The sequence below is a fragment of the Globicephala melas genome, chromosome 17 (genome assembly GCF_963455315.2).
Source record: "Globicephala melas chromosome 17, mGloMel1.2, whole genome shotgun sequence".
NCBI lineage: Eukaryota > Metazoa > Chordata > Mammalia > Artiodactyla > Delphinidae > Globicephala > Globicephala melas.
In genome coordinates, this window is record NC_083330.1 from 79067180 (window position 1) to 79081113 (window position 13934).

Consider the following 13934-nt stretch of genomic DNA (forward strand, 5'->3'; position numbering starts at 1 on the left):
CTGTGCCGACACAGAGGGCCAGGCGGCGGCGAGGATGGGCAGCAGGCAGCCAAGTGTGGCAGTGAAGGGAGGCCTGCACAGGAAGGGGCCGAGAGGTGAAGGGGGCTGTGTTGGTTAGAAGGTGCGCGTAGCGGTATGGCAGTGGAGAGGGGGAGGGGCCCTTAGTACACGCAACAGGGATGGGTGGTCGCATCCAGAGGGAATCGGAGAAGGTCATAAGGCTACAGGTTGCAGCACAAAGCTGGGTGATTGTGTGCATATAACTATACACACACACACACACACATTGGGGAACGTGCTGGAATATTTTGTGCCTTGTTTTATTAACACCAAAATGTGCAGCATCACATTTGAGGAGACGTCTTATTGAGCACGACGTGGAGGACGCAGGTGGCAGGCGCTGAGGGCCTCTGGCCTCTCCCTGGGCAGAACCTCCCTTTCCTGCGAGGGCCTCCCTCAGCGATAGGCCCGGCCAGGTCTGCTAAGAACAGCTGTGCACCAGGCCAGGTGAAACCAAACTCCTCAACAAGCACGTGAAGGCCCAGAAATGCCCCAGCTTGTCCGGTTCCCCAGTGACCTTTCCCATTCGAACCAAAGTCTCTGCTGTTACCCCTACCTGGGTGGTGGCTTTGGTAAACAGACTGCGAGCCGCCAGGGAGCAGGTGTCCCCCTACCCCACCTCCCCTCCGTTTACCAGCTACTCGGTCAGAAGTGCTGCCTCACTCAGCAGTCTGGTTCCTTACATCCTTTCCCAGCCAGAGCAATTAGGGTTCCTTATACTTGAAAAAAAAAAAAAAAAAGAAAAAGAAAAACAACCTATTTAAAAAGAAATAGCGCAAACACTAATTTACCAGTACTAGCACCTACTGTGGGGGGATTTTAAGCATCTGGTGCCCAAATGTGCCACTCCAGATCTACTGTCCGGAGGTAAAAGAAAAGATACAAGAAAGCTAAGGGGGGAGCCTTGGACAGATTTTGGGGGGCTTGGTGACAAAGGTGGAAGGAATGCAGAACAGGGTGGAGTTGGGGTCTGCTGGGCACCTGCAGGGCAAGGACCACTCCCACCTCACGGGGCATGGAGACCCCTCAGAGCAGTGGGCTGGGGCTCAGGTGCCACTGCACCTTGTCCTCTGCCCTCATGGAACAAGAGCTCCGCATCCAGCCCCTTTCTGCGGCATGGCTGGGGATGGCACCTGTGAACATGTGTCTGCCAGGGACCTTTGTGAGGGCAGCACCCACAGTCCTGCACAGGGCAGCCCCTCGGGGGCCACCTCCCCACGCTGAAGGGATGGGCCGCCAGGAGAGCTGCCAGGAGGGTGGAAAGGGGCAGGGCAGGAAGTGAACCCGGCGACCACGGATACAGGTGGGGAGGACAGGTCCTGAGAAGGGGGGAGGCCTTGAGAGAGGACGGGGCTGCCAGGCACAGAGGAGAGGCCGCAGCACAGCCAGAAGGCCACGAGCAGAGGGGACCCCTGAGACACAGACACCCTGAGACACAAGGACCCCAGAGAATGGGGGACTGAGGCACAGAGGCGGGCCCCCTGAAAGATGGGGGACTGAGGCACAGAGAGATGGGTCCCTGAGGTGATCCAAAGGGGACCTGAAGCCCAAAGAAATGGTGCAGTCAGACGCAGGTCAGGTGGCGCTGAGGGTCCAGAGACTGAGGTGTGAGAAGAGCGGGAACTGGGGAAGTAGGGCGGGGGGCAGCTAGGGGCTGGAGCCCCCAGGAAGGAGAGGCCAAGGGGCAAGAGGCAGGGAGGACCACCGGGTGCGCCTCAAGCGGAGGCAAGCTCTGGCTGTGCTCAGCCCGGTTCCGAAGGCTTTGGCTGAGGACCAGGTGTTCTGCCTGACCGTGATGCCGGCACCCCGACCTGGGCTGGTGGGCCAGGAGACTCACTTCTTGCTTTTGAACGTACCCAGGAGCTTGGGCATGAACTTGCCCACCTTGCTGTCCCTGGTGTCCTCCGCCGGGCCCTCCCCGGCCCCCGGGCCCCCGGGCTCCTCCTTTTTGCAGAAGACCTCGAAGCGGCTGTAGACGCGCTTCTCTTTGCGCATGCTCTCCATGCGGTGCAGCAGTCGGTCGCGCTCCGCTGCGCTGGCTGGCAGCGTGCGGTTCAGCCGGCCTTGGGTCCCCAGGCTGTCTGCGAGGAAGATGGCAGAACATTTGTCCTTGTCGGACATGTCAGGGGCCCGGCCGCCGGCAGCTGGAGGGTGGCTCAGCTCAGGGCTGCTCTGGGCCGGGGTTGGCGCGGGGCCTCCGCGGTGCTTCTGGCCGTGGGCGCTGATCTGCTCCAGGATGGCTTTCGTATCATCCCGCAGGTTGCTACTGTACAAGGCATTGGCCGTGGCCGAGGCCACGCACCCCCGCGGGCCCCGCTCATCTCCTGTGGCAGCCTCGGTGCTGTCAGCCCGGCTTGGCGATGGCCGCCGGGGGCTCTCAGGTTGCCCATTCTCCTGTGGCACCGGGAAGCTACCCTCATCCTCCACGCGCCGCTCACCCTTGGGGTTCAGCAGCTGCCGCAGCCGCGCAGATCCCCTGCGCAGGATCTCCATGGGGCCACCAGGCGCCTCCTCTGTGGGCCCGGTCTTTGGAGACTCCCCGGAGAAGGGGAGGGGGAGGCTGCCCCTGTGCTCCGGCACAGGGGGCACCGGGCTTCCCTTGTGCTCAGGGTAGGCAGAAGCGGGACTCCCCTTCTGCTCGGTAAATCCCGTGGTGGGCCTGTCTCTGCAGCTGGGAAACCCTGCAGTGGGACTTCCCTTCTGCTCGGGGTAAGCTGAGGTGGGGATCCCTTTTGGCTCAGAGTGGGGCGGCTGGTGCGCCCCAGGCCCCTCTGGTGGGGGGCTGTCCCGCCCTTGCGGGGAGGTGGAGCGGCCCTGGGTGGAGAGGAAGCAGGAAGGCAGCCGGTCAGTGCCGCCGCTGCTCCCGCCCAGTGTGTCCAGCAGCTGCGTGGCGGTGAGAGCGGCGGCTCCCGGCTGCCGCTTGGCCTCCTGGTGCAGCTGCTGCGTGAAGGAGTCGCGCAGGTCTAGCAGGCAGCTTTCGAGGCTGCGGTGCTCGCTCCCACCGCCCCCAGGTGCCGACACCTCCTCCCGCCACGCCTGGGACAGGATAGCCTTGCTGTGGCTGGCGACCGTGACTGCTGCCCCCATGCCGCCGGCGTCTCGAGTCGGGCCCTTGTATTTCTCCAGGAGCTCGGCCACCTTGGTGGAGACAGCAGAGCGCATGGTCTTGCCACCGGACGCCGGCATCTCGCTCACCACCTGCTCCTTCTCCGCGGTGGCCGCAGCAGCTCCGCCTGTGCCCTCCGCCTGTGACGCGCTGAAGATGAGCGAGGAGCGCAGCCGCGAGCTGCGCTGGATCAGTGGGTTCGGGCGCAAGCGGAAAGTGTCCTGCTTGGCCAGGCCGGCCTCCAGGCCCTTGGGCTCGGAGCTGTCGCCACCACCGCTGCCGGAGCCCGGGAAGGACGTGGGCACACAGAAGCTCGAGGTCAGCAGGTCCCCGGCGGCCACCCGGCCCCCAGAAACCAACACGTCGTCTTCATAGGCCTCGGCCTCCATGGGTGCGGGCAGGCCCTCGTCGCCAGCATCCTCACCGTGACAGCCGCTCAGGTAGGAGGCGAGGCGCCAGTGCCGCAGTCCCGCCCGCCCCTCGGGCCGGCCTCTGCGCTCTGGCTCTGGCTTGGGCACAGTCTCTGGGCCTAGCCTCGTCACCGCTTGGCAAGGGAAGCGCTGTCCCAGGTTGGGAGATGGGGCCCCGGCCGGTTCCAGACCGCGGAGCCTGGGCCCGAAGGCAGGGTCAGAGCCATGGCGCACCTCCCGTGAGGCACTGGATGGCACGTAGTCCAGCCGCTGGTGTCCGTCCGGGCCGAGCTCCGGAAAGCGCTGCCCGGCGCCCAGCGTGAAGTCGTCATGGTCCGCGAAGCCAGGGCGGCCAGCGCGCAGCTTCTCGAACGGGCCCTGTGGGCGCGCTGGCGCAAGCTGCGGATCCCACTGGTAGTGCTGCTGGTAGAGCTGGTCGCGGTGGAAGTGGCTGGTCTGGAAGCGTAAGTCATCACCGTAGCCGAGGAATGTCTGCCGTGACACCTGTCGCGCGGCAGCGAAATTCTCCACGGCTCCCGTGCCGTCGGCGGCCGCGTAGCTGTGCCTTTTGAAGGCGTCCATCTCTTGGTGCCGTGCCTGAAAGAAGCCCCGCGGGCCCAAGAGCTCCCCGCCTGGTCCGGCCTCGGTGTCCAGATGCCGCGACAGTGGCCACAGCCCCGTGTGCGGCTCCAGGGCGCCCCCCGGCATCCGCGGTGACTCCTCTCGACGGAGGGCCGACAGGAAGTGGCGGTCGGGGTCAAGGAATGAGGGGAAGCCCAGGCCTTCTTCCCGAGGCGGTGGGAACAGGAGGTGGGCTCGTTTGGGTAAGGAGAAAGGGGTCAACGCCCCGGTCACCTGGCCACCCATGAGGGGCCCAGCCCCCGCGTATGGAGCCAGGGCGTAGGCGTCCATGCGAGCTAGCGCCCCGGCGGAGGGTACCAGCGGCTCGGACTGTGCGAAGAGGATGCGGAATTCCTCATCGAAGCTGGAGACCAGCTCGCCCTGGAACACGTGTGCCAGACTCCGGTGGATCTTCTCGAAGGACCACATAAAGCTGGGAGTAGGGTGGGGCCAGTCAGAGGGAGGGGGCGAGACCAGTCGGGGGGAAAGGGCGGGGCCTGGGTTAGAGGGAAGGGGCGGGGCCGAGTAATGACCCAGGCCAGGCTGGGGCAGGACCGGCTGGAGCTGTGTCAGGGGCTCCAGGAGGAGGGCTTCTGGAGAGGAGGCCCTTTAATGGGGAGGGGCTGGGGGAGGGCAACGGGGCTGCGCGCACCTGTAGCTCCCGCTCATCACCACGGCACAATCCACTAGGAGGAACTTCTCCTTCACGTGGCCCTTGAAGGACTTCCCGGTACGGCAGTAGTAGGTGGGGCCCGCCACAGTGCGCACGCGTAGGAACTGGGGCAGGAGAGGCGTCATGTCTCTGAAGAGGGATCTTACCCCTTCCCTCCCAGCCATCCCCTCCCCCCCTCCGGTCACTCACGTCCACGTGGTGCAGGTTGATGTGGCACTTGTCAGCCATGTCCAGGAAGTGCTGCGCGTTCACCTCATCTAGGAGGATGTAGACTGGCACGCGGCGCGCAGCGGCCTCCAGCACTTCACTGAGAAGGTCCACGTCGGTGAACATGTCCATCACCACGGCCACCACCTGCGGGGGGGTCGAATCAGGGACGGAGGACAGACCCCTCCACGGTCCCCACCATTCTCTAGCCATACCTCCACGCCCCCGCCCCCAGGGCAGGTTGTCTCTGGATGCCAACAATGGCCACTAGCTCATCCCAGGGGAGAGTGGGGCCCTGTCATGGAATGGGGGTCAGAAGGGAGGGGGCTGTCAGAGGGGATATGGGCTGCTGGTCTGCTAGGTGGCCTATGATGGAGCCTGAGGCAGGCACAGGGCCTGCAGCCTACTGGGGGCGGGCTGTCCTCCAGCTAGGGGCGGGTGTTCAGCCCAGGGCAGAGCCCTGATGGCACAGGGGGCAAGGCAGATGAAGCCCCCCAAACACCCCTGCCTTACAGACGGCTGAGCTCCCAGGACCCCAGGGCAGGTATCAGGGCTGAGCCCGAGGCTCCATTTCTGCCCCTGGGAGAGGGTTGCCCCGGGGGGGGGGCGGGGGGCAGAGGCAGAGGCAGAGGCAGGGGTTCTTAGTGTCTGAACCTGCTGCCTTAGGGTCCATGGTTTAACAGCCTCCCTTTGCTATTTGCCAACTGTTTGGGGTGCTGAGGGCACAGGGGTAAGAAGCTGTCAGCTAGGTCAAGGGCAGGACTAGAGAGAATTCTCTCAACAGTAAAGCCAGGCAAGGAGGGACCCCAACCATCCCAGAGCCCCTGAGTTTCTGGGCACTGGCCATGACCCTGGGCAAGCAAACCTGTGCAGTCTGCAGCTTGAAATAACCAAACCCCTGATGACCCGGGAAAAAGTCTGCCAGGGAACCCTCATCACAGCTCGAAGCCTGGAGACGCCTAGCCAGCCAGCCCTGGCCCCGCCCTTGCCCCCTAAGCTGGGCATGCTGGTATTTCTCCTTCACCCTCACACTCCTATTCATGCTTCACGGTCCAGCTCAGGCTGCCCTTCCCCACTGCCTGCTGAGCCTGTGACAGCACACCTGCTGGGCAGAGCGGATCATCCTTCGAGCCTCATCCTTGATGCAGGGGCTGTCAGGTGGCGGCGGCTGCACCAGTGTGGTAACCTCAGTGCCCTGGAAGCCGAAGGTCAGGGGCCAGCCCAGGTCGAGTTCAGGCACTGCCTGGTCTGAGTTCACAGGCCAGTAGGTGCCCGAGGAGCCATCGAAGTCCATGTTGGGAGGGCTGCTTTCGGGGGGCTCGAGGGCAACGTGCTGTGGGGCCCGCAGGTGGCGGCTCACGTGCTCCAGCTCCTCAGGGCACAGGAAGGCAGGTGCCCCCTCGGACGCTAGGAAGCTGCTATAGGCCTCCGGCCCGCCCTCAGCCAGTGCATCCACTGCCAGGCGGTAATATTCTTTGTAGTGGGGTGGCAGGTACCCGGGTGCCAGTGGGTTATCCCCCTGCGAGGAGCTCTGGGAGCGACGGGCCATGGCGGGGCCAGGGACCTGGGGGAAGGGCAGGAAGACACGTTACAGAGGCAGGGGCTCTGGGCCCCCCCCCCACACATGCGGACACACATCATAGAAGGGGCTGTCAGTGACCTTGCATGGGCTGTGGAGTTCAGCCCGTGCCTGGAGGTCTTCCAGGGCAGCCCCAGAACCTAGCATGCCCCCTAGCTGGGGGAACATCAGAAGAATGCCCCGACACAGGCACCCCAGCTGTCTCTCGCCGCTCTGGCCGTACCAGCCAGGCCCCTGCTTTCACCAGGAGCCAGGGAGCATCTGGTGCCCCAGCTTCCTGCCAGGGGCTCTGGCTCCACACAAAACCCACTCAGGTTACTTTATGGCCTTGTGGACCCCTTCCTCCATTAAAAACAAGAAAACACTAATGATATGATAGTTGGAAGAAAGAAAATATAATCCAGCCTTTACTGTTATATTTACTTTTTTCTTCTGATTTTATGACATGAATGCATTTTCGTGGCCCCTGGCACTGTGCGTGCTGGACAAGCTGGGCCGCTGCCTGTGTCTCTGCCCCCAGTGCCGGGGGAACCTGGGCTGCTCCCTGTGCCTCTGGCCTGTTACCTCCACTGTAAAATGCACCTGTCTCAGCCATAAAGAAGAAGGAAATTTTGTCATTTGCAGCAACGTGGATGAACTTGAAGGGTATTATGCTAAGTGAAACATCACAGAAAAACAAATACTGTATGATATCACTTGTATGTAGAACCTAAAAGAAACACAACAATCTAGTGAATGTAATAAAGAAGCAGACTCAGATATGGGGGAGGGGGAGGTACAAAGTATCGGGTGTAAGATGGGCCCAAGGATGCCTTGTACAACAGGGGGAATAGAGCCAATAGTTTGTAGTAACGGTAAATGGGTGTAACCTCTAAAAATTGTATTAAAACATTTTTTTTTTTAAATGCAGCTGTCAGGGTTGACCTGATAGCACACCTGGCCCAGGACACAGAGCTTGTCCTGGGATGCAGCGTTAAGCCCCATCCACAGACCCTGGCGGCTCCTGCACCTGCCCTACAGGGTCACACACTCTGTAGGTTGACCTCTCAGCCCTCCGAAACCCGACCCCTGTCCACCATCCCATCTCAGACACCTGCCTGGGCCACACCCCGGGCACCAGCCCTCCCCGAGGCCTGTAATCCTGGCAGGAGCTTAGAGGCCTGTCCCTGCCAAGCCCGGCCCTGTGTGGCAGCAGCAACCTTTCCAAGTTTCTGGTCACTGCCTGGCTCCCTGCCGCACTCCGGAGGAAGTCGGAGCCCTTTGCGGTGGCCACTGGGCTCGTCCCCCGCTCTGAAGGTGGTGCCTCCCCACCTTCACTGCTCCCCCAACTTCACATCAACCACGCCCACGGGCTCCACTCCAGCCAACCTGCCTCCAAAGGGCCGCATGGGGGCCTGGCCTGGGTAAAAGCGGTCATTGGTCCTGGAAGGCCAGGTGGGGGCTTTATTTGGCTCCCAGGGCCCATCGTCCCAGGACCCCTGAACTGCCTGGATGCTCATCCCCTAGCCTGGAAGGAGGGTCCGCTGGAAGCCAATCCTGCCTAGCCTGTGGCTTCCTGAACATCGGTCCTGGCTGGGGAGGTGGTTCTGCCAGACTGCCCCCCCACCCCCACCCCCTGCAGGTGCAGCTGGACGCTGCTGACTGGATGGGATCCATGCCTGCTGGAGACTGTTGCCTGAGAAAGTTAGGGGGTCAGGATGACCTGGGGAACCTCTCCTGCCTACCTTCCCTGGGAGGTGACAGGCTACTGAATGTGACATGGAGGTGGGGATGGGGCATACCCGCGTGTCATTCAGTCACACCTGGCGGAGATGCTACTTGTCTGATTGTCTGAGGAAAAGCTACTCTGCCATGCCTTAGAGGGGGCACCGTCCCCTGACTGTATCCGGTTACATACGGCCTCGTTGTACCAGGACCAGACCGAGGCTGAGCACACGCGGGTACGAGGTGTGGGCCTGCCTGTACTAGGTTTTCACCCTGTACCTGATGACACCGTTTTTGTGTGTGTGTGTGTGGGGGGGTCACACTGTATCTCTTTTTTTAAATTTAATTTTTATTGGAGTATAGTTGCTTTACTGTATTGTGTTAGCTTCTACTGCACAGCAAAATGAATCAGCCACACGTATAAATATATCCCTTCCACTACACTACAGTGCGTTAGGTAGCGTTAGGACACTACAGTGCGTTAGGTAGAGCTCCCTGTGCTATCGATATGTTCCCATCAGTTGTCTATTTTATACGTAGCATCAGTAGTGTCTATGTGTCAATCCCAATTTCCCAATTCCTCCCACCCCCCCCACACTGCGGGGGACCCCCGTATCTGGAAGCAGGGTGTGTGTGTGATCTCGAACTGTATGTGACTGGGGTGGGGGGCGCTATCCCGCTGACAGCCTTTGAAGGTGCCGCTTCCCAAGCCGGGGAGACCTGCTAGAAGTGAGGTCATCCCCTCCTACGTCACTGGGAAAGGGAATCAACACGAACTGTCCAGGCTGCATGCAGTTGGGGCACAGGGGATCCCAGGTGGGCAAGGAAACTTCTCATCCGACAGGACTGGTCAGGAAGGACTGGTCTCACCCGTCCAGTGAGCCCGCCAGGTGGCCCTACCCTGGCCCACACGGCTATACCCACGGTCCCGAAGACCTTATTCCTTTGCCTGTTTCCTTTCATGGGTCTGCACACCCCTGAACTGTGGACTGGGCAGTGGCCACTCCCAGCCAGCTGTGGAGAAGCCAGCAGCGTGCCTCCTCTCACATTTGCCTACCAAATGCCGGCCCTAAGGGAGGGAGGGGCGCTTATCCCACCCAGGCCGATGACTCAGAAGGAATCACGCTCTTTGGCAGCTGACCTCTGACCTCTGACACAGCGACAAAGCCTCCAGGCACGGCCCTCAGGGCTCTAGTGGGCTCCCATACCAGGGGCCTCCACCGTAAGTCTTTCCCACAGGGCAGGCCTGGGGTTTTATCCGGAGGGAAGGATCTGGGGCGAGTGCACGCGGTGGACGGACCCTGCGCCAGGCAGACAGAGGCATTAGGCTGAGTGGAAGAGCATGGGGGTGAGATCCCGGCAGGGGAGGCTCACGGTCTGGAAGTGGGTGAGCTGCAGTTTTCCGGTGCGTACTGCAGGGCCGGATGGGGTTACTGAACCCCAGGGAGTTAGGCCGACTGGGCCGGGTGTCCCATCCACCCACCCAAGTCCAGGGACTTGGGCGCCAGGGAATCGGGGCCTTCTGCTCTCCCTGCACCCTACGGAGGGAACCGGACCGAGCCCTGGCCACTCGGGCCACCCACAGGCCAGGCCATGACGGCCTAGAAGGGGCGCCCCAGGGAAGGGTCCAGGCCAGGCCCGGCACCCTCTCCGGACTCCAGCTAGGCCGCGAGGGCGGGAGCAAGTCGGGCCAGACTGGGCTGGCTCGACCCGGGCCCGGCGCCTATTCCCGCTCGGCTCCTCCTGGGCCGGCGTCGAGCGAGGGCGCCCGCGTCCACACCGGCACACGCGGCCGCGGCGCCCCCTCGCCCCCAGCTCGGGCAGACCCGCCCGACCCCCGTGCACGCGGCCGCGCTTGCGCTCCCACCGCCCCGCTCTGGGTTGCGAGGACCCAGCCCAGGTGCGGGCCGGCGGGCCGCCCAGGTGAGGCCGCGCGGCGGGGGGTCGCCGGTGGTGCCGACCCCGCCCCACCCCGCCGGCCCGGCCGCGGCCTCCCCCTCCCGCGCGCCCCGCCCAACTGAAGCCCGGGGAGGGGGCCCTACCTGGCCAGGTGCGCGGGGTCTCGGGACAAGGGCAGCAGGAGCCGACCGCCGCCCAGCGGCCTCGCGGTCCGGTCGGTCCGGCAGCCACTCCCTGCCGCGGCCCGCCCGCCGCGCTGCCTGATTCACGCTCCCGCCCCCGCCCCGCCCGCAGTCCCCGCCGCCTGCCTGTCCGGGCAGCACCTGGGGGCGGAGCGGCCCCACCCGCGGCGCGCCCGCATTCCTCCGCCGGCCGCCCGCCCGCCGCCGCCCCCGGGACCCCCGCCCGTGCCCCGGCTCCCCCGGACCCCGCCCGCGCCCCGGACCCGCGCGTGCCCCCCGGCGGCGCAACCCGGGACCCTGGCTCGCTACCCCCGGAGACCGCTGAGGCCCCGACTTCCAGGGCCCCGCGCCCCCAGGCGCCCATCTGTTCGCCGAAGGCTTAAAGTCCCTGAGCCTGACCCCTGAACCCTCGCCCCGGAAGTCAGGGTGACTCGAAGTTCCGGCTCAGTCGCTAGGAAACGGGCCAGCCCCACGCGGGGGGCGGCGCTTCTGGCCTCGCCTACTGGCTGCGGAAGGCAGGTGAAGCAGGTGAGACAGTGGGGGCGGTGCCGAGCCCCGGGCAGGGCAGGGCCTGGGGACCTGTGAGCACAGGGGCCCCGCACCACACCCGGACGTCCCCCACCCCGACGCCCGCACAGAGACGCCCGCATACTCGGACGCCCATAAGTACCTGGGACCCCCCCGGGCACACAGGGACCCTGACCGCAGATCCCCGACACACGCCGACCCCACACACGTATAGGAAAAGCACTGCACCCAAGGGACCTTCATTCCCACACGTGTGGACACCACCCCACACCAGTCCCCTCCCAGACCGATCCCGGCACCGAGCCCCCTCCACATAACTGGACCCCACTGGCATGCCCACGCTCACGCGTAACAGACCCTGACTGCATGGGGTCCTCTGCACACACCTGTGGACAGGGGACTCTACAGGCACACAGTGACCTGCACACACAAGGGATGCCACATGTACAGAGCGCCCACATACATAGGACCCCCCGTGCACATAGAACCCTGCCTCCATACAGGACCCTACAAGCACACCAAGTCCTGCGCCTGCCGTACTGGGACACATGCCAGTTTACACACATACAGGGCGCTCTGCAGGCACGGTGGGTCCCTCATGCACTGACCCCCACAGAACCCTGCAACATACAGGACACTACGTGAGCACTGAGAGTCCCTCACGAACTGGGGACCCTGCATTGCCGACTCCCACACAGACATGGGACCCTGCAAGCACTCTGAGCCCTACATGCTCCTTCCGTGTGCGTGTGTGCACACACATGCACAGACACACACGGAAGCCCTCAGCTGCCCCTAGGTGCCTCGGTCCCCCCAGCGTCCCCCGCAAACACTTCAGATCCCTACTCAGAACCCACCGCCTGGGGCTGGCCTCCCAAGGAAATGAATTCTGGGGTCAGCTGAGTGGACTAGGGAGAGGGGTGTTGCTTCCAGGCCCTGACAACACCACCTGCTGAGGCCAAGACGAGAGAGGGTTGGGCATGCCCGGTGTGGGCGGGGTGGGGGGGGGTGTTTGTCAGTGTCTGGTGGCGGTGCTGGGGAGGCTTCAGCAAGGCAGGGTTGGCTCAGGCTTGTGTTTAGGATGAAGCTGGTCCAGCTGGCAGCCCAGTGGTTTGGAGCAGGGAGATGGGTACCCGACATCGACCCTGGGGTGAGGATGGGTGAGCCAGGGTGGAGGGGCCAGGGGAATGAGGGCAAGGGGGACAAGCTGTGGCCAGATGTTCTTGCCAAACATTCCCACTCAGGCTGCTGGGCACACCCCCCACCCCAAGAACCAGGGGCAGGCGGGTGGGCCAGGAAGCCGGCAGGAATCTGTGCTGTCGGGGTGATCCTGTGTTCCCCAGCTCGGCACCTGCTGTCCGTCCACGCAGGTCCAAGCCAGTGCGTGATGATGGCCCTACGGCCGCTGCCACTCTGACCACACCCTCCCTGACCTTTCCTACTCACCCCCAGGAGGATGAGCAGTAAGAAGGGGGGACCCGAAGCTGCCCCAGGGAAGTGGCAGACGTCCTTCCACAGAGCCAACCCGAGCCGCTGCTGGTGAGTGTGAGCCCTCTGACCTCCAACCCTGCTCAGACTCTGACGTGTGATACATGCTATGCAGCCACCCAGGGACAGTACTTCTGGGAAGACCTTTCTCTCTGAGAATGGCCTTCAGGGGATCTCCGAGTCAGGCTTGAGTGTGGTGGACTGAGAACTCAGAGCTCAGATGTCCATTCCAGACCCTGACCCTGAGTCTTGTACCCCTGGGGCTGGGACTGGGGTTGGGGTCCCGGGGACAGTGTTCAGAGGAACGTGGCTTTAGGGCACATGGAGATGGGAAGCAGGCCCGTGTGGACTGAATATAGGTTCTGAAACAGGGCAGGGCTTGAGTTCATGTTGGGGATTCTCAGACTAAGCATGTGGTCCACTCTGACCCTCTGCTCCACCTAGGCTATCCTGTGCTTTTTCTTGTCTGCTGCCTCTCCCTCAGGCCATCCTCTCTTTAGCCACTTCCAGGCTGAAAGGTGACAGCTTGTCCTTGGCCTCCTGGTCCTGCTATGGGCCAGGAAGGGCATCTCTTCCCATGTCCACCCCTACCCATTGTTACTCTTCTTCTCTGAGTCCCATTTCTTCTCCATCATGACACTCATCTGAGTTCTTTGCTAAGCTGCCAGCACCTTCCAGGCTGCGGCTCCGGGTCCTCCCAGTACTGGGGTCTGTGCTTGCTAAGAGAGCCCCACACCCTGTTGCTCTGCTGCAGCCCCTCTGCTTGGAGTGGGCCTGGACCCCAGAGGCCTCCCAGATCCCAAGACCTGGAGGGAGGGTGGCGACTGCTCTCCACGGCAAGCCAGGTTAGCCTCTAGCTCCCCAAAACAGCCCCAGCCTCATCTGAGGCGGCAGCTGTCCAGGAATGAGGACCTGTCCAGGAATCAGGCGCCACGTGTGGCTTCCACCATCTCAAGCCCTAGGAACAGGCTCTGCAGTAGACAGGAGGCTGGGCCGGTGGGCCAGGAAAATGTCGGGGAGGGAGGGGGGATGACGGACCTCACTTCTGCTACCTGCTGACTGTCCACCTGGGCCCTGGACCCAGCCCTCACCCCACACATTCCGAGCACTGTGCTGGGCAGCTCTCGCCCCGCCCACCTGGCCAGGATGCCTGGGTTCTCTGCAGAGACACCTCTGCCTCAGTTTCCCTAGACAAGCTCCCTCCTTGGGCTCCCTCTACCTGTCAAGCATTGGGCCAGCCCGAGAGGGCTTCCTGTGCAGCGGTCTTTGCCGTGCCCTGTGTGGTGGGCACCAGCCTCACTGTGCAGACATGAAAGTGGGCCCACAGGTGTGCCGCGGCGCACATCCACCGGGCTCCGGCCTCCTGGAGCCCTGCGGGACCTGTAGGTGGCTCGCGGGGTCACCACGCCCCCGGGGCTTGTCTGGAGCCTCCCGCACCTCCACACCCCCTCCAGGCCTTACCGGGTCCTGGGTCCGA

At 63.3% G+C, this 13934-nt stretch overlaps 1 protein-coding gene across 1 annotated transcript; it reads right to left on the reverse strand.

Annotated features, from left to right (window-relative positions):
- Window positions 1–780: 780 nt before the first annotated feature.
- Window positions 781–10533, reverse strand: FAM83H (family with sequence similarity 83 member H). Its single transcript, XM_030876038.2, has 5 exons — window positions 10403–10533; window positions 6180–6641; window positions 5060–5224; window positions 4850–4974; window positions 781–4630 (listed from the first exon to the last, which is right to left on the reverse strand). Exons 2-5 carry the CDS (start codon window positions 6624–6626, stop codon window positions 1894–1896), a joined length of 3474 nt encoding a protein of 1157 aa, XP_030731898.1. The 5' UTR covers window positions 6627–6641; window positions 10403–10533; the 3' UTR covers window positions 781–1893.
- Window positions 10534–13934: the final 3401 nt, after the last annotated feature.

What these genes read in the sequence shown, in the direction of transcription:
- FAM83H (XM_030876038.2), bottom strand. Translation starts at nt 6,626, where the DNA reads ATGGCCCGTCGCTCCCAGAGCTCCTCGCAGGGGGATAACCCACTGGCA. An exon ending in TCAACCTGCACCACGTGGAC is followed by an intron (nt 4,975 to 5,059) that starts GTGAGTGACCGG and finishes CTCCTGCCCCAG; the next exon opens with TTCCTACGCGTGCGCACTGT. An exon ending in GTGATGAGCGGGAGCTACAG is followed by an intron (nt 4,631 to 4,849) that starts GTGCGCGCAGCC and finishes CCCTACTCCCAG; the next exon opens with CTTTATGTGGTCCTTCGAGA.